This window comes from Periplaneta americana, chromosome 13 (genome assembly GCF_040183065.1).
Source record: "Periplaneta americana isolate PAMFEO1 chromosome 13, P.americana_PAMFEO1_priV1, whole genome shotgun sequence".
Lineage (NCBI taxonomy): Eukaryota > Metazoa > Arthropoda > Insecta > Blattodea > Blattidae > Periplaneta > Periplaneta americana.
Window position 1 is genome coordinate 96248328 of NC_091129.1, and position 24866 is coordinate 96273193.

At 35.2% G+C, this 24866-nt stretch overlaps 1 protein-coding gene across 1 annotated transcript; it reads left to right on the forward strand.

The window, feature by feature from the left end:
* Positions 1-513: 513 nt before the first annotated feature.
* Positions 514-24638, forward strand: LOC138711647 (uncharacterized). The gene is made up of 10 exons (XM_069842778.1): positions 514-727; positions 2651-2709; positions 3012-3153; positions 6192-6353; positions 9623-9784; positions 11649-11924; positions 13128-13186; positions 16678-16819; positions 21105-21266; positions 24371-24638. Exons 1-10 carry the CDS (start codon positions 587-589, stop codon positions 24533-24535), a joined length of 1470 nt encoding a protein of 489 aa, XP_069698879.1. The 5' UTR covers positions 514-586; the 3' UTR covers positions 24536-24638.
* The last annotated feature ends 228 nt before the right edge of the window (positions 24639-24866 follow it).

Consider the following 24866-nt stretch of genomic DNA (forward strand, 5'->3'; position numbering starts at 1 on the left):
ACTACTGTTCCCATTGGCTCATCCGAATTCGAAAATCAGGTCTGCTTATTCCGCTCTCGTGTACTCCTCCATTTCACTAGGACTGATCGACTGGACACTGCGAGTGTTATGAGCGAGAAAATCTCAAAACACGAGCCAAAAAGAATACTTAGAATCAAGCCTAGTTTCCTTATTTCCCATAGTGCGTACCTATTTTCCCTAAATCTAGGAAAATTTCCTTAGGGTTGACAACAGAGATTGAATATGATTGAAGAAAATGAAGTGAGAACTGCATATGGCACAACGTGAGTCATGTTCATGCATTATTTTCCATAGCACGTAATATGAAGATAAACGTTATCACACCCACTGAAAACGTACTTGCTGTTCTGTTGCATGAAAAGTAACTCTATTTTCTGTAGATAAGATGCTTGTAGATTAGTTATCTAGCGATCGATAACATTACTTAAAGCTTTTTAGGCCTATTTCGTTTTATCTTGTTTCGTTTTCCTTCTGTCATGCTCTGTCATCAATTAAACTCTACAAAATAGCTCAAATTCAGAGACTTGAAACAGTCGTGGAAGCATCATCAGAGCAGCTGACCAAGATGAGAATTGATCTGTATTACGCACCTGGCAGCCCTCCTTGTCGGGTGGTGCTGCTGCTTGGAAAAGCACTTGGCTTGAATTTCAACTTGAAGCCGATCTCTGTTCAAGCCAAAGAAAATATGACGCCCGAATACCTTAAGGTAAGACACTACTTCACATTACGGAATATAGTGACAAGTACCTGATGCAAACTGGTTAAAATTCAAACACAAAATATTCCGAAATATAATTTTCTTGTGCTATGTATGCTGCAAGCTTTTCAAACCTAGTGTGGAACAGCATAATAAATGAAAACCGTATGGAAAATTACACTTATTTTGCTTCGTTATTATTCATAAGCATGGGAAGGTCCCACCAACGCATTTGAAACAGATTTTAAAGATGTAGGTTGTTCCTCCCCTCCGACTTCAGCGATCTTGTGAATAGGGTGTACCAGCGCGCTTCTACCCTACACTCTTACTATAGTCGCCGCATTCGTTTATTAGGCAGGCGGGTTCCCTCGAGCACAATTACGAGGGCATCCACAAAGTACTAAGTAACCTTTGGACCGTTTAGAGGAAGAAAACACAATTTCGTGGAAAGATTTATTGGAACAGGAACAAAACACAATTTCGTAGAAAGATTTATTGGAACAGATACAGCAATTGTTGTGCTATTTTTCAACATAATACCCGCCGGAATTGAAACATATGTCATAGTATGGGTTCAACAGAGAGGTGCAGACGGTTGTCACACACTGGTTCCGATCTCAGGTGCAGACTTAAACAACACAGAGATACAAAAGTTGATCCCATGGTGTGAAAAATGTCTCAATTCAGGTGAGTAATATGTTTTGAAAAATAGCTCAATAATTGCTATATTCGTTCCAATAAATCTTTCCATGAAATTGTTTTCTTTCTGTAAACGGCTCCAGGGTTACGTACTTTTTGGACGGACCTCGTAACTGGACCAAAATTTTTATAAGCACTTCTTTTGACGTTATTAATATGGTGGAAGAAAAAGAAATAACTTTTTATCTGTCCCCATGAGCATGTTAGCTTGTCAGCTGTTATAGAAAGAGTTCACTCTTCATGCATTACGGTCTTAAATGCATTGCCCTATTTTCTTAAAGCTTTTAAGGGACAAGAAAAAAGATTGAGAACATAATTAACAAAATTTCTCCACACTCATAAATTCTACACAACTGATGAATAAAGGTTTTGATGCTTGTAAAATGAAATAATCTACTTCCTATGTATTTCATATTTTTGTATAACGTTTGACTTATTCCACATTTTAAAGTTATAATGCTGGTATAAGTTATATGGAATCTATAAATGAAATAATAATAATAATACAATAAATGCGCACAAGTCGTGCATAAGGTAATTAAGCTACATAAGATACATATTGAACTTAGCACTCTGTTGCTCACATTACGTATTTGTTCTCAATGTTCTACCGGGGATTTCCCTCTAACTGTTCATCTTGTTCATTATTCACAGAATTCTACCAGGGATTTCATTCGTTTTTTGCACGTGGTAAATTAAATAATAGAACATAAAAATTCATAATATATTATTCACTGCATCAATATAGTCGGGACGCTGCTATTCCTGGCGTGGCTATTCCTCTTTGCTTACGTCTTAGGAAGTCAAGGCTCTATAAAGTCTAGGTAGGTAGTATCGTTCGCCATTTTTGTTCTTTCGTTGCCGAGTTACCAGACGAGGGATCTATTTGCCACGCCGTTAAACATTATCATGTCGTAACTCCTATGATAATAAATCAAACGCACTGTAATTCAGCAAATAATTGAACGGCAAATAACGTTCTCGTGTGCTTTCTGCGAACGCCAACGAAAGAGCCAAAATGGCGGGAAATTATATTAAGTATTTATCCAGCCTTAGGAAATGCTTAACATCATCATTAGCGAATCACAACACGCACACGTTTAAATGTAACCGACTTGCAACGTGATTGGCTGCCGGAAATTAGAGCGACGGGACTAAAGTTGTAACATTGTACCACCAACAGAATTTAAAATATTTTGTTATTGTTGATCCAAAATTTTACAACTGTTTCAGATTAACCCTCAACACTGCATTCCAACAATCGTTGACAACGGACTAAACCTTTGGGAAAGGTAATCAACTGTCTCTTATCTTAAACCTTATGTAAGATCTTCTGTACGTTATATTTACCTATTACACACTTCTTAAATATTAAACGATAACAAAAATATTATTTGTACTCATTTGTGGTTACTACCTCCGAATCGGAGATAACGTAACTTAATCGTGCAGATTTATTTCTTAGAACTTAAATATCTTATCTAATGTGATGTCAGAATAAGAGCTGATGTGTTATTCATACATGTGCTGGTTTGTCGCGTCTACGTCCATACTAAGTTACTGAAAAATTAAAATGGTTTATTCTGTATTTCAGTCGTGCTATCCTCACATACCTCGCAGACCGATATGGAAAGGACGATTCATTGTATCCAAAGAATCTGAAGAAGCGCGCTCTTGTGGACCAGAGACTGTATTTCGATATGGGCACCCTCGTTCCCTCCATAAAGGAGTATTTCGTAAGTATAAAACCGTTGAGTGTAACAGATTGGAACTTTCAAAAACACATTTCTTAAATTAATATTATAAAACAAGAAAATATTTTCCTAAGGATTGTTTTTAACTTTCCAGCAGCTTATCTCGAAAACGAGAAAACGCTTTTGAATAGACGTTTCTTAGTTTGAAGGGGAAAAGAATGGCTTTCTTTATAGTAAAATCAGACGCTGATGGAAAAGTTTCTGCTCTCAATTAAAACCAAATATTTTGCCTGAAATATTTTTTTTAGAAAACACTTATTTTGAAAAAAAAAATAACAAAATATAAAAAAATAAAGAAAGAGACATTAGTGCACCGTAAAACTTCGAAAGATTCTATCTTAGATTTAAATTCTTACCTTTCCATGCCTTATTAGATGATTAGATTCAATGATGTAAGAGGGCATTAAATCTAAATGTCAGCAAACTTTATAATTCATTCTTATTCTTTATATTACCCATTCATAATCTGACATATTTTTCGCTGCAATTCTGTATTTAGAATGCTTTTGAATCAATCATAATGGCAATGTGGCTTTCTAGACTAATGTCAAAAGAATGGTTCAATCCAATTCAGTTATTAGTCGCTGTATAAACAGGTGCTTACAAGGAAGGCTCACCAAGTGATAATGGATTTTCACAACGATTTTGTCCCCATACGTTCCATTTGAAATGAGAAGCCTCTATAAATTTCTACATCCGGAAAGAGCCTAGTTTTCGAGATATGATTTTTTCAAATTCTTTAATTCGGAGCTATAACAGCTAATGGAAACAGTGCAATGTGCTAGATATATCAGACAATAAATCTCATTTAGATGCATACTTAGGCTGCTGGCAAAATCTCATTGAATAATATGAGTTATGAAAATGACATATCAGATATATAATATTCATAAAATTGACTATAGAATAGTCTATGAAGAAATGGTAAGCAAAGGTGAGGATATCTGAAAATACTCACTGTAGTGATCATAGCAGTGGAAATCGTTGTAGAAATTCTCAAAACAGAGTGTGGACTTTGCACACGAACATTTTTCAGAAAAGTAAGCTTTTAGCAGACAACTTTAGAGCAGTACTGCACATCAACGTGAAAACCGAATTCTACAGGAATCACAAATTTATCAGGTTTGTTGTTATGGTGCCCTGTTTTATGACAGTCATAAGTTATTTAGGGGAGAGTCGGGAAGTATCGGACATCGGGTAGTATCGGAAAGTGCGTTTTTTTCATCTACCACGATATAGTACCTGAATGACATGGTTACGTTTCTCTATGCATCACAGAAACGTAACCACGTCAATCAGATACTATCATCGTGTGGTAGATGAAAGAAACTCACTGTCCGATATTACCCGATGTCCGATACTACCCGACTCTCCCCTAAACATATTCATTTATCTAGAATATGATAACTGATTATCTGTTAAGGATTGCAATTTCATGACATTATATCTCTGATGCAATATAATATGTGTGTCAAGAACAAAACACTGTCAGAGAACTTCTGAATGAAACTTTTCCAAGGCCTAAAGCCATAAAATTTCAAGAGGCTGAAAAATCTCAGTTGTGTGCTTTGGAATTGAAGAGTCCACTGCAAGAATGATAGATGTCACTTTCTTGTCGAAAATGAACCAAGACTGTCAATGCATAGCTTAAGACATATAGAATGTACATAGAGAGTTATATGGCATTAACACTGATAGTCATTGTCCAGTAATGATCGGAAAATCACAGTTAAGCTTTGAGCGCTAAGCATTCAAACTTTCAATTGCTTCTCCTGAAAAATGTATTCCAAATGACATCCATCATTCTTGCAGTGGACACTTCAATTGTTAACACTTCCACCGTTTTAACTTCTGGAGTTTTAAGCTTCTTTGATTTTTAGTGCAATGCTAAACATTTTGGGTCTTAAACATTTTCTTTTTTACGATGGGAATGGAGATATGAGACTTAAATGAGTGTCAAACGATTATTTTGAAAAATGATATCTCGAAGGCTAGGCCTTTTCCGGATGTAGAAATTTATATGGAGGTCTATTATTTCAAACAAAGCGTATGGGGGAAAAATCGTTGTGAAAATCTATTATCACTTGGTAAGCCTTCCTTGTCAGATGAATCAGTACGTTACTAATATCTGAATATCATAATTTTAGTGACAAACATGCCTATATGCTAGATTTATTACATATTAAGTAAATGTAAACCGATGATTTTTATATAATATTACAGTAGTATAATAATAGTACATTATGCAACGAGCCTATAATGATAGTAATTAAGACGCGAGTATGTTCGTTTATGAAACGAGCGCAAGCGAGTTTCATAATTTTCATACGAGCGTCTTAATTACCATTTTAGGCAAGTTTCATACGAATTTTTATGCTCGACCATATTTCTAACTTGAAATTATTCAGAAGTATTCATTTTATTTGTATCTAACTGAAGAGTGGAAGTGACCTTGTGCATAGTTCCTAAATTGTGAGATGTGCGCAGACGCGAAAGTATTGATTTTTTTCGAGGAACAATAATGTCATTGACCTTGTTATAATCTACAGAATAACATGAACTAATTTTGATATAACCTGGAAATTGATTTAGAATTGAAAAACAAGATGACAAATTGAATTTATTTGAATATTATTTACAATTAACGCTACTTATTATAGTAACAGAACATAAACTTCTGCGACAGTATTGGATTTCCAGCCTCCGTGACGTTTCCCTCTTTGTCTTTCGATTGGATATCCGAGAATAATCGAAAACCTGACCTTTAATGAATAGGTGTACTTTAATGACATGCATTAAAGGTCTGCTACCAGGTGTATAATTACTACATTTCGGCATGGTCGAGCATAAAAATAATAATACTTTTCTTTCTGAATTGCCTGTTCTGATTTGGGTAATACGTAAAAATTTGGAAATTTTTGCCTTGGTGGCTTACACTGATTGGAATAAATGAAAGACATTTATATTCCTCATTTGATTTCCAGATTTTGTTCGAGTATTGAATGTAATTTAATTTATAGGCAAAACAAATTCTTGGAAAGCAACTCGAAGCAGACGACCTTACAAAATTAGAGAACGCATACGAGCTGCTGGACAAATTCCTCGAAGGTGAAGAATGGGTTGCAGGAAGCAACATCACCGTAGCTGATTACGCAATCGTAGTGAATGTGTCGGTTACGGAGGCAAGTATCAATAAATTGTCTACATAATTTTCTTCTTCAAGAAAAGTATTTATTAAATTCAAAATCAATATTTACCTGCGATATTTGGCCAATTAAGTTACAATTTGTGAGGCAATTTTATAATATACCTATATGTATAGGCTTGTGTATGATTTCGTAAGTTTAATTACAAAAAATGATTTAAAACATTTGTATATTATATGAGTTTAATCATTGTTCTATTTCGGCTTAACAAATCATTAAAATTAGTTGGGATCTTTCCTTTCATCACATGGAGAGTTCACACGAGTAAATAATGCGAAGATCGCGCTTTAATCTACAGCAGATTTGTGTAGTCTATAATGCACCATTTATCTAAGTGAGTGTCTACAATGCTATGCTGTCTTTGAACACTAGCGAGGAATTTCGCACCATATCTCTGGGTAGAAATCTGGTATGATGCAGATGCAAAATGGAAGAAATTGAGTTTATATTTGCCTTAAAATGTATCTGATGAAATTTATTGCTCACAAAGAACCACGATCCACCACGGGTATTCCAAAAATATGACAATGAAACTACGCAAATTGTTGTTTTAACTTATTTCAAACCCTGTTTTTCCCTTTTGGTTTCACATTTCCAATTTCCAGGTGATTCCATGGTCGAAATTTCTTTATAGTACTCACCCATGTCAGGTTTTGAAATTGATGGCACCGAAAGTTCCTTTCTCAACCAAAAATTTACAAAGACGCTGTGGAGTAACGGTTAGTAGGGCTATATCTGACCGAAAAATGAGTGGTACCGAGTTCAACTCCTGGTTGGAGTAAGTTAACTGGTTGAATTTTTCCGGGGGTTTCCCCTCAACCCATTAAGAGCAAATGTTGGTCAACTTTCGGCGCCGGACCCTGGACTCATTTTGCTGATATTATCATCTTCATCACAGTCAGACACTAAATAACCATTGCAGTTGATAAGTGTCGTGAAATAAATAAATTAAAAAAATAATAAATATCCTGGTTATCAGTTTTGGAAGGCTCCCTTTTCGGCGAAAAATGTATGCATAAGAAAACCATCCGACCGGACGAGCAATGCTCCGAGATCAGTCTGCAGTGGACATGCGTGTGTAATGTGTGTATCCAAGAACGACATTATCAGAATTGATGTTTACTGCATATCGCTGTTATAAATATGGACGTGTATTGGCGCCATTCACGTCAAAGACTTCGTCGAGTGACAAATAGTCATGACCAGAGCTAGGAAATTGGTACCAAAACTATTAAGGTGTGTTTGCTTGGACTACATTTCTACCGAATGAACAGTAGTAACGCAGTTCTAAACGTCAATAAACCAGCACAACAAACATGTACAGTCGGGTGGTAACAAAGCTTGTCTTTGTGGCAATGGTCATGGCCATAGAACAAGAAACATTATAAGCAAGTGATATAAAATGGCACTAATTATTTATTGTAACATTAGAAAATTCGTAAATTTAAATCTAAAATAATTTACGGATACGTATAAAAGTAACAAATCAAATATATAATGATATCCTATATGTTTCTAGACATGGTAGAAAGCTTAATGTAGCCTTCTTTTTCAGTTTATCGAAAGAAAACCTCCTCCTACTGTAAGTTCAGAAAAACCCTTCTATTGTATGTTCAGAAAAACTATTTGTATGCGGAAAATGTTCCTTCTACATCATAATATGTGACTGGAGAAAATATATAATATGATACAGTAGTATTTCGTACTGTATCATCAGATGAACAATAGCTTTCTGAATCAAATACTACATGGCGTAAGCTGCACATTATATTAAACTCATAATTCTATTCAAGGACACTTTTAATATTTGCTTTAATAATTGTTAGAACTTAGATTAGTAGGCCTATATAGGCTATAATCCAGATGTCTCGCGGCTTCACTCATTTCCACAATTCTGGACTGCAGCAGAATGACTGTTATAGGCAGTTCAATTGGACGGAGTTACGCAATAAGAGACCAAGCGCCAAAAACCTGTTTCGAGATAGCCTATTCGCCATTGAAGTAAATCTGTCTTTTTTTATAAGACATTTTATGCAAGAAGTATTATAACATTCATACTGTTACAAAAAAATAGCACAAATAATACCAAAAAAGACTAACCGATTTTTGATAAGAGACCACCAGTTGAATTAATATTTTCAAAGCAAAGTAAATAAATTAATTTTATGCAATAAACGAATTTTTGCTTATAATAGCAACAAAATTCAGATATCGCATTCTTGATTTTTTTCCCAGTTAAATTAGTCTGCCATCAACAGATTTGCGCAAATACTTCATTTGTTTTTAAATTGTCGGTTGGTATATTATTGCGTCCAATTGTTTGGAGGGATATTGCAATATACCAACATTAAAAGCAATATCGAAGAAAAATGTGTACTTGACTCAGGTTTTCAAAAAGACGGTTTCCCTTCATTGCTGCATTTCCATGTAAATAGAGGTGTTCTGCGTGTTTTTTCATACCACAATGTTTCTGAACTACTATTTCTTTTATAGATTAATTCCACATTATATAATTTTCAGTAAAATGTTTCTCAATTTGTTACTAAAGTTACCACCAAGTTCTAGAAGTTTTGCATTCAACATCTTAGGATTGGAGGATTTAACGTCTGCCGCGTTGAAAACTGCTCATTAAACTCCACGACTCCACTGCGAACGTTAGTACATAATGAAACTGGTTCTTCACTTGCATATTAATGTAATGTGGTGACGATTCATCCACCCATAGTTGCGGATAATGTGAGTTGTTCATAAGAACAGAGTATAGTATCGTACGTTAGTGCAATAGATTTATGTACCTAGCTGCACTCAACTGAAAACAATGTTTTTGTACCAAGTTCCAAAAACTTGTTATGACTACAGATGTCTCTGATCACTGTTAATATACTACCACTGGCTGAGCTTTTTTTGCATTGTTGCCATGTTCTATCTTAAATAAAATCGCGATTTCGCACACCAACATTAAATTCTGTGCCTAATGTAAAGCTATGTTCCCATTTACGAACATTTCTTATCTAATGTAATTCCCGCGTGGACGGACAACAATGACAAGTGCCATCTACATCAGTGACGAAAATGTTTGAGTTGAGATTCCAATAAAAATACCAAAATTATCCCTGCGCCTTTGATCTTCCTTTCATAGACAATTAAAATCAGGAAATTCAGAGACAGCCACTGCCTATTATGTTAAATGGTAATGTGATTTGTAAGTTTTTAATACAAGTTCTTTTTTGTTCGGAATTTCGTAGGCCTATGGATCACAGGGTTTGGGCTTCGACATCAGTAAATATCACAACGTCACCAGATGGCTTTCGAATGCGAAGAAGACAATGGTCGGATTCAGCGAAATAGAGGGAAAAGGAAACGAAGAATTGAAGAAAAGGGTTGATGCCCTCAGAGCGCAGAAGAATTGAACACACTCTAAGAAATCCAAACTTCCACATAGATGTAATATTTATTAAATATGTATAAACTTTGTACTCTTATGATCAATATAGATTTATACACATATATACCAAGTCTTTTAATTTACCTTCCTAAAAAAATAAAAATAATGTTTTCCAATGAAGAACATGGTTTTAGAAAAGGGCGCTCCACTATAGACAGTGTTTTTACTCTGAAACAAATAACTGAAAAAAAGAGGGAATATAATTTAGAAACCCATGTAGGTATTTATCGTTTCAATCCATTACAAATACCATTATTAAATACAGCCATTCTACTTGCATCAGGAGTTACTAGGTTGGTTTCTATCTATAATTAATGTTATATCTTAGTACGAGAGGACCAGATATTTGGAATAATTTTTGTTTTGTGATTATTATTAATTTACTATTTCGGCAGATAAGTGCAATGGATTTAGAATCTTTAAACACAGATTGTTTTCTGCTATTTTTAGATTATGAAAAAGCCTTAACCAAAGTGATTCGCCCTAAATTATGGGATATTTTAAAGAAAAAAGGCTATCCTCACCATCTGATAACTGTAATAACTAGTTAATATAGAAATACGAAAACTAGCATAAATAAAGGAAAAGGCGTGGGAAATTTAAAAGCAGAAGTTAATAGAGGAGTTAGGCAGGGATGTCCACTGTCACCTGTTCTTTTTAATATTTATTTAGACGACGCAATTCAAGAATGGCAGAATAATTTGAGAAGTAATTTTAATATACAGGGTATAAAATTAAATAGTTTGCTTTTTGCGGATTAACTCATATGATAAATTACAACAAGCAGCACACCAATTGCGGTTAGTGACGAAGAAATTTAATTTAAATATATCTATTCAAAAATCGAAGGTAATGGCTTTCAAAGTTCCCAGCATAGATAAAAAACTGTAATAAATTACGAAATAATAGAACAAATCTACGCTGCAAAATATCATATCAAAAGAATATGGACATTGAAGATAAATTAACAAAATACCAACATATGTGTGGGATAATCAGACGATGTTTGAGGAACAAAACAAGACAAGATACTCAATTGAAGTTTTACAAAACAATGACAGTCTCGACTCTCTTGTATGGTACAGAAACATGGACACTAACAAAGAAAGAGAAAGGAATAATAGAGTCTACTAAAATGCGCTTTCTACGGTCCGTAGCTGGGATTTCACTTTTAGAATATCAGAGGAATGAAGGTATAAGACGGAAACTAAAGATATGTAATATAAATGACCGTTTAGAAAGTAATAGAAATAACTGTAAAGAACACATAGAAAGAATGGATGAGGAACAGTCGCGGAAAAATGGTATGGGCTGGATGTCTCCTACGTTGGTACTTGCCCCGATACAATCTGCGAGCTTGACTACTGTTCCCATTGGCTCATCCGAATTCGAAAATCAGGTCTGCTTATTCCGCTCTCGTGTACTCTTCCATTTCACTAGGACTGATCGACTGGACACTGTGAATGTTATGAGCGAGAAAATCTCAAAACACGAGCCAAAAAGAATACTTAGAATCAAGCCTAGTTTCCTTATTCCCCATATTGCATACCTATTTTCCCTAAATCTATGAAAATGTCCTTAGGGTTGACAACACTAATTGAATATGATTCAAGAAAACGGAGTGAGAACTACAACATCATTCACAGCATATGACACAACGTGAGTCATGTTCATGTATTATTTTCCATACCATGTAATATGAAGATAAACGATATTACACCCACTGAAAACGTACTTGCTGTTGTGTTGCCTGAAAAGTAACTCTATTTGCTGTAGATAACATGCTTGTAGATTAGTTATCTAGCGATCGATAACATTACTTAAAGTTTTTTAGGCTTATTTCGTTTTATCTTGTTTCGTTTTCCTTCTGTCATGCTCTGTCATCTATTAAATGCTACAAAATAGCTCAAATTCAGAGACTTGAAACAGTCGTGGGAGCATCATCAAAGCAGCTGACCAAGATGACAATTGATCTTTATTACGCACCTGGCAGCCCTCCTTGTCGGGTGGTGCTGCTGCTCGGAAAAGCACTTGGCTTGAATTTCAACTTGAAGGCGATCTCTGTTAGAGCCAAAGAAAATTTTACGCCCGAATACCTCAAGGTAAGACACTACTTCACATTACGGAATATAGTGACAAGTATCTGCTACAAATCTGGTTAAAATTCAAACACAAAATATTCCGAAATATAATTTTCTTGTGCTGTGTATGCTGCACGTTTTTCAAACCTAGTGTGGAACAGCATAGTAAATGAAAGCCGTATTGAAAATTACACACTTATTTTGCTCTGTTATTTTTAATAAGCATGGAAAGATGTTGCCAATACATTTGAAACAGATTTTAAAGAGGTAGGTCGTTATCTCCACCTATCCAACTTCAGGGATCTTGTGAACAGAGTGTACCAGCGGGCATCTACCTTATACTCTTATTGTAGTCGTCGCGTTCATTTATTAGACAAGCGGATTCTTTTGTTTTTTATGTATTTTTTGGACTGCTAGTTATGTACGTGAGGGTGACAAATAGATGGTACTGGGAAACGCTGAAATATTATTGGATGATGATTAGGGATATAAGTTCGGACATCGAACCTATGAAGTTAACTACTATTTCGCGTGTTATACTACTAAGATTTATTCCAAATAATCCGTCTTCAAGTGAGATTGACCACTGGGATCCGGAATTAACAAACATAAAAAAATAAAGGGAAATAAAACGAGCAAAATAATTATTCGATTTGTACATTAAAACAAAAATTTACGTGTTAAGATATAGATGATAGTGTAGAATGTGAAGAGAGGCCTTCAGAATTTCCATTACAATCTTCTGACCTCATAAAAGAAAATTTTAAAGGATTGAAGGATATTACATGTAAATTTTGGTAAACAACCCCTCGCTCATCTCAGGGTGGTATAGGGACTTGTACAGAGTACTGCTATGCTTGAATCAAAACATTGCATTGCCTTATTTTCTTAAAGTTTTTAAGGGCCAAGAAAAAAAATTGAGAACATAATTAATTAAATTTCCCCACACTCATATGTTTTATCCAACTGATGAATAAAATTTTTGATGCTTGTAAAATGAATTAATCTACGTCCTATGTATTCCATATTTTTGTATAACTTTTGACTTATTCCACATTTTAAGGCTGTAATGCTGCTGTAAGTTCTATGGAATATAATAAATGAAATAATAAAACATAGAAATTCATATATTATTCACTGTATCACTATAAGTTGAAACATTATGTCACCAACAGAATTCAAAATATTTCTTATTGCTGATCCAAATTTTTACAACTGTTTCAGATTAACCCTCAACACTGCATTCCAACAATCGTTGACAACGGACTAAACCTTTGGGAAAGGTAATCAACTGTCTCTTATCTTAAACCTTACGTAAGGCCTTCTGTATGTTACATTTATCTATTACACACTTCTTAAATATTAGACGATAACAAATGTCATTTGTACTCATTTGTAATTACTACCTTCGAATCGGGGATAAAGTAACTTAATCGTGCAGATTTATTTCTTAGAACTTAAATGTCTTATTTGGGATGTCAGAATAAGAACTGATGTGTTATTCATAAATGTGCTATTATTTTCTGTCCCTTATTGCACAGACAGAGGTTCCAACGTTTAAAGTGTGTTATCCGTATAATCTCATTTTATTCATCCCTCCTTTCGAAATTCAGATCTGAGCCATATGAATAGGCTGATGTGTTTGTAGCGTTTTTGGTCGTCATCGCTACACTGCGTTGTTAGGAGATTACTAAAGCACGGTCTTCGTTGCCCGCGTTCATAAGTTACCTGCGCTTGGATAGTGTGGTGTATGCCTAGCTTGATGTGTCATGGGAGGGGAAGATACGGACTTTCCCTCCGTTGTACAGGTTCAGTGCGGTGAAGGACAAAGTTGGACCTTCTTTACATGACAGCGTTGTTGTAAATAAATGCATTGTAACACATCCTTAGAACTTCAACAACATTATATTATTAATAGAATGCAATACTGTACAACAGTTTTTATTTATGATTTACTATTGATGCGCCCACAGTTCCATTACAATAAAGAACAATACATTTCCGTAAAGTGCCGAAAGAAAAACCTCTTCGCCTATCACTTAGAAACAGTTTGAACTGAGAAAATGTGCGTTCCACATCGCAAGACGTGAGTGGTGCGAAACGAAAATATGAGCTGTCACACGTATCATCTGAGGGCTCGCCATTAACCGACATAGCATCTCTTATTTCACACATTGCTGAAAATCCACAGTTCTTTTTCAACACGGCCCCAAATTTCGTCTTAACCGGTTCCAACTTGGATGTGGTTTGCTTCACACAGACTTTGGTACAAATGTTCTACGAGTTGGGGGCCACTGGACATTTCGAGGGTTGACGATTCTAGTTTTATTGTTATGGAAACATCTTTGTAAACATCTTTTATGTACAACAGATCTTCATAGAGTGCTTCCGAAAACAAAGACTTTGCAACCTTTATTGACGTACTCGCTTCATCATCAAATGTTTGTATTACACCACGGACTTCCTTGTAGTGTTCACAGTAGAACAATGCCGCCTTCAACCAAGTTCTCCACCGAGTTAAAATGGGCTGTGGTGGCAAAGAAATTCCTGATATCATATCTTTGAATTTCTGTTTTCGAGACGGGGACTTCAAAAAGATTTTCTTGGAGATTGGAGATTAAGCTGTCAATATCAGGGAATAACGACCTAATTTCTTCAGCTACCCTATGCAGACCATGGGCCAAGCAAGTTAAATGTAGCAGGTTTGGATATCTAGTCCGGATTTGGCGTGCTGCTTTTAACATGTATGCTGCAGCATCGGTCACAAAAAGAAGGACATTTTCTCTTTGTATTCCATCAGGCCACAAAAGATTCATAGCTGTCTCAAAGAGAGTATCAATTGTGGAACTGTTTACTGCAGTAAGCACCTCGGTTGTTAACAAGTATTTTTGTGAAGGTTTGTCCAGAGATAATATTCCAACAATAACATTGCCAATAGACCTTCCTTCCACATCTGCCGTTTCGTCTATAGAAACCCATATTTTATTATTTTCTACAGATTTCCTAATGCCGTTGATGACATGGTCATAGCACGGGAATAAATATCTTTTGCGTAGAGTTGACTCGCATGGAACGTTTCGCCCAGTATATTTCTGCAGAAATGATTTGAAAGTAGCATTTTGTAACTTGTGTAACGGAATATTGCAACTTACCTTCATATTGCGGAGGTCGTTACAAAATTCTCTTTGAGTAGGCTTACATGAATTTGAACTCGATGATGTATCATGTCTGCCAAACAGCGTTATACTTTTTTATGTTGTTTAGACTTACAGTGCTTCTGGATGAAAATTTTTCTGTGGCCTTTAAACTGTGTATGGCATACTTTTCAACATATATTTACTCCTTGTATATTGAAATACTCAAGGCCAAATTGCTCCACATATTGTAACAACTTCTGTTTCCTTACGTCTTGGCACTCTTGTTTACAACTCTGTACAGTCTACACATGCCCGACCGACTGCTGTACGTATTGAGAATGCGTCGAGACGCCGTACTCATCGCGAGTGATGTGGACGTGACGTCAGACTCTCGGTATAGCCTTTGTGCAGACAACTTGTATCGCGGCAGCAGGCAATGAAAAGGCAATGAGATCCGCACTTTAGAGATTTCATTTGTTATTTGGAGTATCGTGCTTGTAAATACGCCCTGAATTTTGCGGATTTGGAGAAAGTTTTTGCTATTCGTGAGGTAAAGATGGTGCAATATCAAATGGGTAAAAAAGAAAATTTCCGACATATTCTTCTCTTTGAGTTTAAATGAGAAGCAAAGGCAGCGGAGGCGGCTCGAAATATCTATGTCATGTACGGAGTGAATGCCGTTGCAGAAAGCACGCAAGAAAATGATTCTGTCATTTCAACAAACAAAACCCCGTAAAAAAGTTAGAGTTCATCCACAGATGGTGTTATTAACTTATCATTTTTTCTACGATAAAACATTCTTCGTGGAATATTTTGAATCTAAAAACTTCGAGCAAATTTCTTCTTGAAACATAATTTTCTCTTTGTGATATCTTAATTTTCTCTATCAGAAGTGATTCTGGTGTTGATGTGGTTAACTTAGGCCTTAAGTTTGTTCGATTTTCTCACAACTCTGAAAGCTCTTTCTGTAGGATATTTACTGCGAGGCACACTTAACACAGCAAATATAACATTATACTTCTTTGAAACAATGTGTCTTTTACAATCATCTCGGCCATCATCAGCTACAGAAAAAAAAAATGAAGAAGTGATGGCTAAGGGGAGGGGAATCATGCCTTATCCCTCAACCCTGCTTCCAAGTAAAGGGGTTGACTCGCGAGTGAAGAAATGTCGACTACTGCCCTATATAGTGCACATTATCTAGCTCACCTTCGCCTAGTTTCTAAGAATTCGCAATAGAAATAAATAATAATAATAATAATAATAATAATAATAATAATAATAATAATAATACCAATTAATTTTTAATAATTTCTTCTAATGAATTAAATTTCATTTTAAATAGTCTGCCCTTTCCTAAAGCTTTGCTATTTTCATCAGTGTTCTTAAGTTGAATTTTAACCTTTTGATTGTTAGCAACCAACCCTCAAAAGCCATTGCAGGTAATTGGTTCTAATATTTATTGTTCTATTTAAAAACTAAAAACTTTCCCTATACGATTCCTCTCTTTCCTTGCAGGCCTATTAATTTTAAGCTTGTGACCTTCCCTCAAGTAATATGTCGGTTTGTCAAGTCTACGTCGTATATCCCACCATACTAAGTTACTGAAAATTAAAACGGTTAATTCTGTATTTCAGTCGCGCCATCCTCACATACCTCGCAGACCGATATGGGAAGGATGACTCATTGTATCCAAAGGATTTGAAGAAGCGCGCTCTTGTGGACCAGAGGCTGTATTTCGATATCGGCACCCTCGTTCCCAGTATACGACAGTATTTCGTAAGTAGAAACCACAAAATCATCAAGTGTAATAAATTGGATCTTTCAGAAACACATTCTTTAAATTAATATTACACTACAAGAAAATGCTTTCCTAAGGACTTTCCCTTTCTCAAAAACAACTGGTTTGAGAGAAATCGGTTTTGAATAAACGTTTCTTAGTTTGAAGGAAAAAGAATGGCTTTCTTCCTAGTAAAATCAGAAGCTGATGGAAAAAGTTTCGACTTCCAATTAAAGCGGAACATTTTGTCTGAAAATTTTTTTAGCAAACACTTATTTTCAAGAATATGTAAAAAAAAAAAAAAGAAGAAAAAGAAACATTAGTGCAACGTGAAACTTTGAAAGAATCTATCTTAGTCAGATTTATATTTTTACCTTTCGATGCTGTATTAGATGATAAAATTCATTAATAAGAGGGAATTAAATATGAAGGGTGCTATTCATAGACATGTCGCTAGCCCGCGCTACGAGCGTGCTAAACTAGCCCCGGGTATCGATTGGTTACTTGTACAGGATTCATATCATATCATATCATATCATATCATATCATATCATATCATATCATATCATATCATATCATATCATATCATATCATATATCATATCATATCATATCATATCATATCATATCATATCATATCATATCATATCATATCATATCATATCATATCATATCATATCATATCATATATCACTAACTTCATGAATAGGAAAAACGCTAGTTCGCTGATCATCCACCGGAAGCCCGCGCTAAGAATGTCTATGAATACGGCCCGAAGAGTCCACTGCAAGAATGATGGATGTCACTTTCTTGTCGAAAATGAACCAAGACTGTCAATGCATAGTTTAAGAAATATAGAATGTACATACAGAGCTATATGGCATTAACACTGATAGTCATTGTCAGTAATGATCGGAAAATCACAGTTAAGCTTTGAGCACTAAGCATTTCAAACTTTCAATTGCTTCTCCTGCAAAATGTATTCCAAATGACATCCATCATTCTTGCAGTGGACTCTTCATATATCAGATACCATGATGAAAAATAAGGAAGTTTGTCAGAATGAAAGATAGTCAGGGAAAATTAGAGACAGAAGTTCAATAGTTGCCATTTGATATCAGACGTGTAAGAAACCCAATTCTTAAAAGAATAGAAAAAGAAACAACATTTTCTTAATTTATTTTTACAATCTTTATTCCTAGAGCTGAAATGATTATTTAAGATCTTTGAGTCCACACCTGTGGAGTAACGGTTAGCGCGTCTGGCTGCGAAACCAAGTGGCCCGGGTTCGATTTCCGGTCGTGGCAAGTTACATCGTTGAGGTTTTTTCCGGGGTTTTCCCTCAACCCAATATGAGCAAATGCTGGGCAACTTTCGGTTCTGGACCCCGGACTCATTTCACCGGCATTGTCACCATCTCATTCAGACGCTAAATAACCTAAGCTGTTGATAAAGCGTTGTAAAATAACCTACTGAGAGAAAAAAGAGATCTTTGAGTCGGATTAAGTTGTGAAGAATAATTTGCGATTTTTAACTGTCCTTTGACATTTACATCTCAGACGTTTCGTCATTAATTTCATGTTTCATTTTCATGTCCGTAACAACCAAAACCTGAAAATTTGCCTATTCTGAACCAGTATCTCTGGGTTGTAAGCAAAACTTAAACGAAAGACGGAACTGTAAGCAAATATAAAACGATGGAGATAATTATAAGAGCCCTACTCAAGAACGCAACTTCAACTTCACTTCGTTTTCACTTCAAGTCAGAAGGTAGATCATATAAAATACCGGAATTGTATTCAGATAAAGTCTAATGTAGATAAAAAAAAAAGGAAGTGAACCTGGTCTTCGACGTTATCATATAGGCTTAATGACGTAATTCTTCCTACCCACAACTATTCCATGTGGAAAGTGTGGATATCATTCATTCAATATTGCTACGTTTCGTTTCAAACCTGTTATTAAAAAAACATCCAAAAAAGGTAAGGAAGAGCAAGTGAAGTTGTAGGCCTACATCAAAGAATTTGCTTTCAAGTATAAAGATGTGGTGAAATATAAATCAGATGTCGTTTAGGTTTCGGCAAAGGAGAATAAATCCCGCAAAATTTAGAGCAAAAGAAATAATGATATTAATTACATAAAACTGAATTAAAATCTTAACATTATGTAGAATGGACGAAAAAGTTTGGACTGAAATTGAACTCAGAGAAATCACAGGCAATTATAATGGGACATCAACGACTTTTAAGTAAATTAAATACAGGTGACATATCTCCTGTTAAAATGAATGAAACTATTATCCCTTACAGTGATAGAGTAAAAAATCTAGGAATTTATATGGACAAAAACTTAAGTTGGAATACTCAAATCACATACATATGTAAAACAATTTTTTATGAAAATTCACACACTAAAAAGAATCCGAAATTTCCTTCCGTTGCTTCTCAAGAAGAATTTAGTGCAGTCGCTCTTGATGCCTCATTTTGATTACTGTGACACTCTCTACACTGACCTTAACATGAGACTGACTGACAGACTACAGCGTGTTCATAATGCATGCGTTCGATTTATTTGCAACGTCCGTAGATCTGACCGTATCACACCTTCACTAAATATGCTGTCCTGGGTCCGTCTCAAGGAGCGAAGAACTATTCACTCTCTCACTTTACTCTTCAATAATCTACAAACCTCTAACCCTAGCTACCTAGCTCCTCGTTTTCAACATTTGTCCTCATATCACGAAATAGATACTCGCTCACAACACCATATCACACCCTCCATTCCTAAACACAGAACATCCTTCTACTCTTCATCTTTCACCGTCTCTGCAGCTCATCTCTGGAACTCTCTACCACAACATGTCAGAGACTGTCGGACATTGTCTAGTTTCAAAAATAAATTAAAATTGCACTTTTTGAATTAGATTCCTTTCAGTTATAAGCCCTTTTCTCTGCCATACTATTGTAAAAATATAGGCTATATATTTCTTTTTCCTTCCTTTCCCCTTTTTGTTCTATTTATCAGCCGATGAATTTATTATCATAGCCTTTTTATCGTAAATTTTATTTAATTTTCGTATTTCTTTTCTTTTTTTATTATTTTATTACATTCCATTTTGATATATTCTTCCTTACGTTTTTCCATATTAACCATTTGTACTAAATGAGTTGCTTTTACTACATTCCAATGTATTTTACTTTCTTTTTTTTTATTATGGTATTATTTTCATGTTGTTTAGTGTCGATTTTATTATGCTGTTATTATTATTATTTTTTTGTAATATGTTAGTATTCTGTTCCTTAACTTTTTGTTAAATTTTAACTGCTTGTATACTTTGTGACCTGGTAGAGTGTAAGAGAAGGCCCAATGGCCTTAACTCTGCCAGTATAAATAAAGCATTATTATTTATTATTAGAATAACATATACTGTGGTGATACCCATGCACTGCCAGTCTTGTCACTGCACTGCAGATCTTGTTGTTTGGTCCAGTCCAGCTCCGATAGGTCATCGCGTCCGTTGCGTAGAAGTCGTTCAGTACTTCATTTCTCTTCTGTTGTCTTTCCTCTTTCAGTGCTGCTTCTTGTTTGGTAGAAACTTGGTGCGTAGATCTTCTACAAAGAAAGTTTCGCGTGCTAACTCATATGCTAGTCTAGATGGTGCGAATTTTGAGATCCCTATTGCGGCTTTTAGTAATCTTGCTTTCACTTTTTCTAAAGCGTTTAGATCTCTGTAGCTAAGGCTAGTCCATGTGATATGTATTCCATATGTTAAGATGGGGAGCACTTTTGCTTTAAACAATTTCATGGCTGTTTCAAGCGACAGTCGTGTGATATTCTGTATGTCATGGATAGCTATTTTTGCTGCTACCGCTCTTTCTTTCGTGTGTATTCTAAACGACTTTGCTGTTGTTAGGAGTGTTACTCCAAGATATTTGTAGACGTTTGTGATTTGAAGAGCGTTGTTCTGGAGTTGGATGCGGTCACCTTCAGCCTGTCGACCACCCTTTCTGAATACCATCTGCACAGTTTTTAATAGGTTGATTTCGAAACCATTTTTGTTGGCCCATGATGTGAGATTGTAGAAATAATAATAATACAGGTAATTCGGAAAGAGAAATAATAATACTTCTCTTTTCGAATTACCTATTTTGATTTGAGTAATACGTAAAAGTGTGGACATTTTTACATTGGTGGCTTACACTGATCGGTAAAAATAAAATACATTTATGTTCCTCATTTGATTTCCAGATTTTGTTCACGTAATTGAATGGAATTTAATTTACAGTTGAAACAAATCTTTGGAAGAAAACTTGAAGCAGACGACATTACAAAATTAGAGAACGCATTCGAGTTATTGGACAAATTTCTCGAAGGTGAAGAATGGGTTGCAGGAAGCAACATCACCGTAGCTGATTACGCAATCGTAGTGAATGTGTCGATTACGGAGGTAAGTATCAATAAATCGTCTGCATAATTTCCTTCTTCAAGAAAAATGTTTATTAAATTCAAAATCAACATTGACCTATGATATTTGGCCAGTTGCGTTACAATTTGTGAGAGAATTTTATAATATACGTGTATGTATAGGGCTGTATATGGTATCACAGGTTTCATAAAAAAATAATTTAAAACATTTGCATATTATAAGAGTTTAATCATTGTCCTATTTAGGCTAAACAAGTCATTGAAATGAGTTGGAATGTTTCCCTTCATCACATATAAACCCTCCCGCCCCCGCCCCCCACATCAGAAAGTTTTCACACGAGTGAATAATGTGAAGATCACACTTTAAACTACAGCAGATTTGTGTAGTCTATAATGCACCATTTATCTAAGTGAGTGTCTACAATGCTATGCTGTCTTTGAACACTAGCGAGGAATTTTGCACCATATCTTTCCGTAGAAATCTAGTATGATGCAGATGAAAAATAAAAAATAGTATTTATATTTTCCTTAAAATATATCTGATGAAATTTATGGTTCACAGAGAACCACGTCGACCACGGGTCTTCCAAAAATATGAAAATGAGACTATGCAAATTGTTGTTTTAACCTATTTTGAACCCTGTTTTTTGGCCCCACATTTTCAATTTCCAGGTGATTCCTTGGTCGAAATTTCCTTATAGTATTCACCCATGTCGGGTTTTGTACTTTATGGCACTGAAAAGTTCCTTTTTCAATCACAAATTTACAAAGACGCTATGGAGTAACGGTTAGTATATCTGACCGAAAAATGAGTGGGCCAGAGTTCAAATCCTGGTTGGAGTACGTTAAGTGGTTTATTTTTTTCCGGAGGTTTCCCTCAACCCATTAAGAGCAAATGCAGGGCAACTTTCGGCTCCGGACTCTGGACTCATTTCGCTGACATTATCATCTTCATCTCAGTCAGACGCTATATAACCATCACAGTGGATAAAGTTTCGTAAAATAAACTAATTAAAAAGAAGAAATATCCTGGTTATCAGTTTTGGAAGGTTCTCTTTTCGGCGAAAAATGTAAGCATAACAAAACCCGCCGACCGGACGAGCAATGTTCCGAGATCAGTCTGCAGTGGACATGCGTGTGTAATGTGTGTATCCAAGAACGACATTGTCAGAATGATGTTTACTGCATTTCGCTATTAGAAATATGGGCGTGTATTGGCACCATTCACGTCAAAGACTTCGTCGAGTGACAAATAGTCATGACCAGAGCGAGGAAGTTGTGTTTGCTTGGACTACATCTCTACCGAATGAACAGTAGTAACGCAGTTCTAAACGTCAATAAACCAGCACAATAAACATGTACAGTCGAGTGGTAACCAAGCTTGTCTTTGTGTCAATGGTGAGGGCCAGAACAAGAAACACTATAAGCGAGGAATATAATTGTAACATTAGAACATTCATAAATTTAAATCTGAAATAATTTACAGATACGTATAAAAGTAACAAATAAAATACATAATGATATGTTTCTAGATTTGTTACAAAGCTTAATGTACTTTTTCACTTTATCAAAAGAAATTCTCCTTCTACCGTATGTCCAGAAAAACCCTTCTACTGTATGTTCAGAAAAACTATTTGTATGCTGAAAATGTTCCTTCTACATTATAATATGTGATTGGAGCAAATATATAAAATGATAACTAAAATGCTCTCTCAATTAATATCACTCAATAAAAGAATTGTATTCCAATGGATACCATCCCATTGTGGAATCCTGGGAAACGAGAATGCGGATGCATTAGGAAAGAAGGGCAGCACTGCTACTTACAGACCTGTTACTAAATCTACATATTACTCTGTGAAAGGATTTATTAAATCTACATACTTAGACTTCAACAAACAAAATTTGATAACACAATCACAAGGGAAAAAAATGGAACTCTCTGCATCATAATCCACAGTTAATTCCTGATTTACCACGAAAATCGTCTGCAGCTTCATTTAGATTGGCAACAGGCCATGATTGTTTCCCCAAACACTTGCATAGAATTGGAATATATCAGTCCCCTAACTGCCCATTGTGCAACTCAAACCAAGAAATGGATTCGAAACACCTCAAAATCTGTGCTTCGTTGGCTGACCATGATAATATCTTTGAAAAATATTGGAGTGCAAGAGGTCAAATGACTTTATTGTCAAACGCCTGGCATTAGAAAACAACAACAACATATAATATGATACAATAGTATTTCGTACTGCAACATACCAACATTATACATACAATATCGGAAAACATATGACTCAGGTTTTCAAGAAGACTTCTTTCTTCATTGTTGTATTTCCATGTAAATAGAGGTGTTCTGCGTGTTTTTTCATAGCACAATGTTTCTGAACTACTATTCCTTTCATAGATTAAGTTCACATTATATAATTTTCAGTAAAATGTTTCTCAATTTGTTACTTTGGTTACCACCAAATTCTAGAAGTTTTGCATTCAACTCCTTGCGACTGGAGGATTTAACGTCTGCCGCGTTGAAACTGCTCATTAAACTTCACGACTCCACTGCGAACGTTAGTACATAATGAAACTGCTTCTCCACTTACATATTATTTTAATGTAGTGACGAATCATCCACCCATAGTTGCGGATATATTGTGAGTTTTTTTTAGAGTAATAGATCTGTAAACCTGGCTGCACTCAACCTGAAAACAATGTTTTTGTACTAAGTTCCCAAGACTTGTTACGACTGGATATGTCACTTATCTCTGTTAATATAGGGTACTAGCACTGCCTGAGCTCTGTTTTATGTTAACAAACAAAATCGCCATTTCGCACACCACTATTAAATTCTGTGCCTAATATAAAGCTATGTTCCCATTTACGAACATTTCTTATCTTATGTAATTTCCGCATCGGCGCAAAACAATCACAAGGTCCATCCACATCAGTGATGAAAATGTTTGAGTTGAGATGCCCAATAAAACACGAAAACTAACTGTAAGCCTTTGATCTTCCCTTCATAGACAATCAAAATCAGGAAATTCCGAGACAGCCACTACCTATTATGTTAAATGGTAATGTGATTTGTAAGTTTTTAATATGTTCTTATTTCTTCGGAATTTTTAGGCCTATGGATTACAGGGTTTGGGCTTTGACATCAGTAAATACCACAACGTCACCAGATGGCTTTCGAAAGCGAAGAAGACAATGGTCGGATTCAGCGAAATAGAGGGAAAAGGAAACGAAGAATTGAAGAAATGGATTGATTCTGTCAAAGCACAAAAGAATTGAACTTACTCTAAGAAATGCAACTTCCACATAGGTGTAATATTTATGTTTCTTAAATATAAACTATGTACTCTTAATGATCAATATAGATTTATACATATACCTACTAAGACTTCCAATTTACCTTCCTAAAAAAATACTGTTGTCCAATGAACAACATGGTTTTAGAAAAGGACGCTCCACTATAGACTGTTTTTTTATCCTCAAACAATTTATTGAAAAAAGAAGGGAATATATTTAAAACACCCATATGGTTTTTTTAATTTTTAGTTGGTTATTTAACGACGCTGTATCAACTACTAGGTTATTTAGCGTCGATGAGATTGGAGATAGC

Coding starts and splice junctions, on each gene's coding strand:
- LOC138711647 (XM_069842778.1), top strand. CDS start 587: ATGAGAATTGATCTGTATTACGCACCTGGCAGCCCTCCTTGTCGGGTG. Junction 6,354..9,622: donor TGAATGTGTCGGTTACGGAG/GCAAGTATCAAT, acceptor GGAATTTCGTAG/GCCTATGGATCACAGGGTTT. Junction 13,187..16,677: donor GGACTAAACCTTTGGGAAAG/GTAATCAACTGT, acceptor TCTGTATTTCAG/TCGCGCCATCCTCACATACC.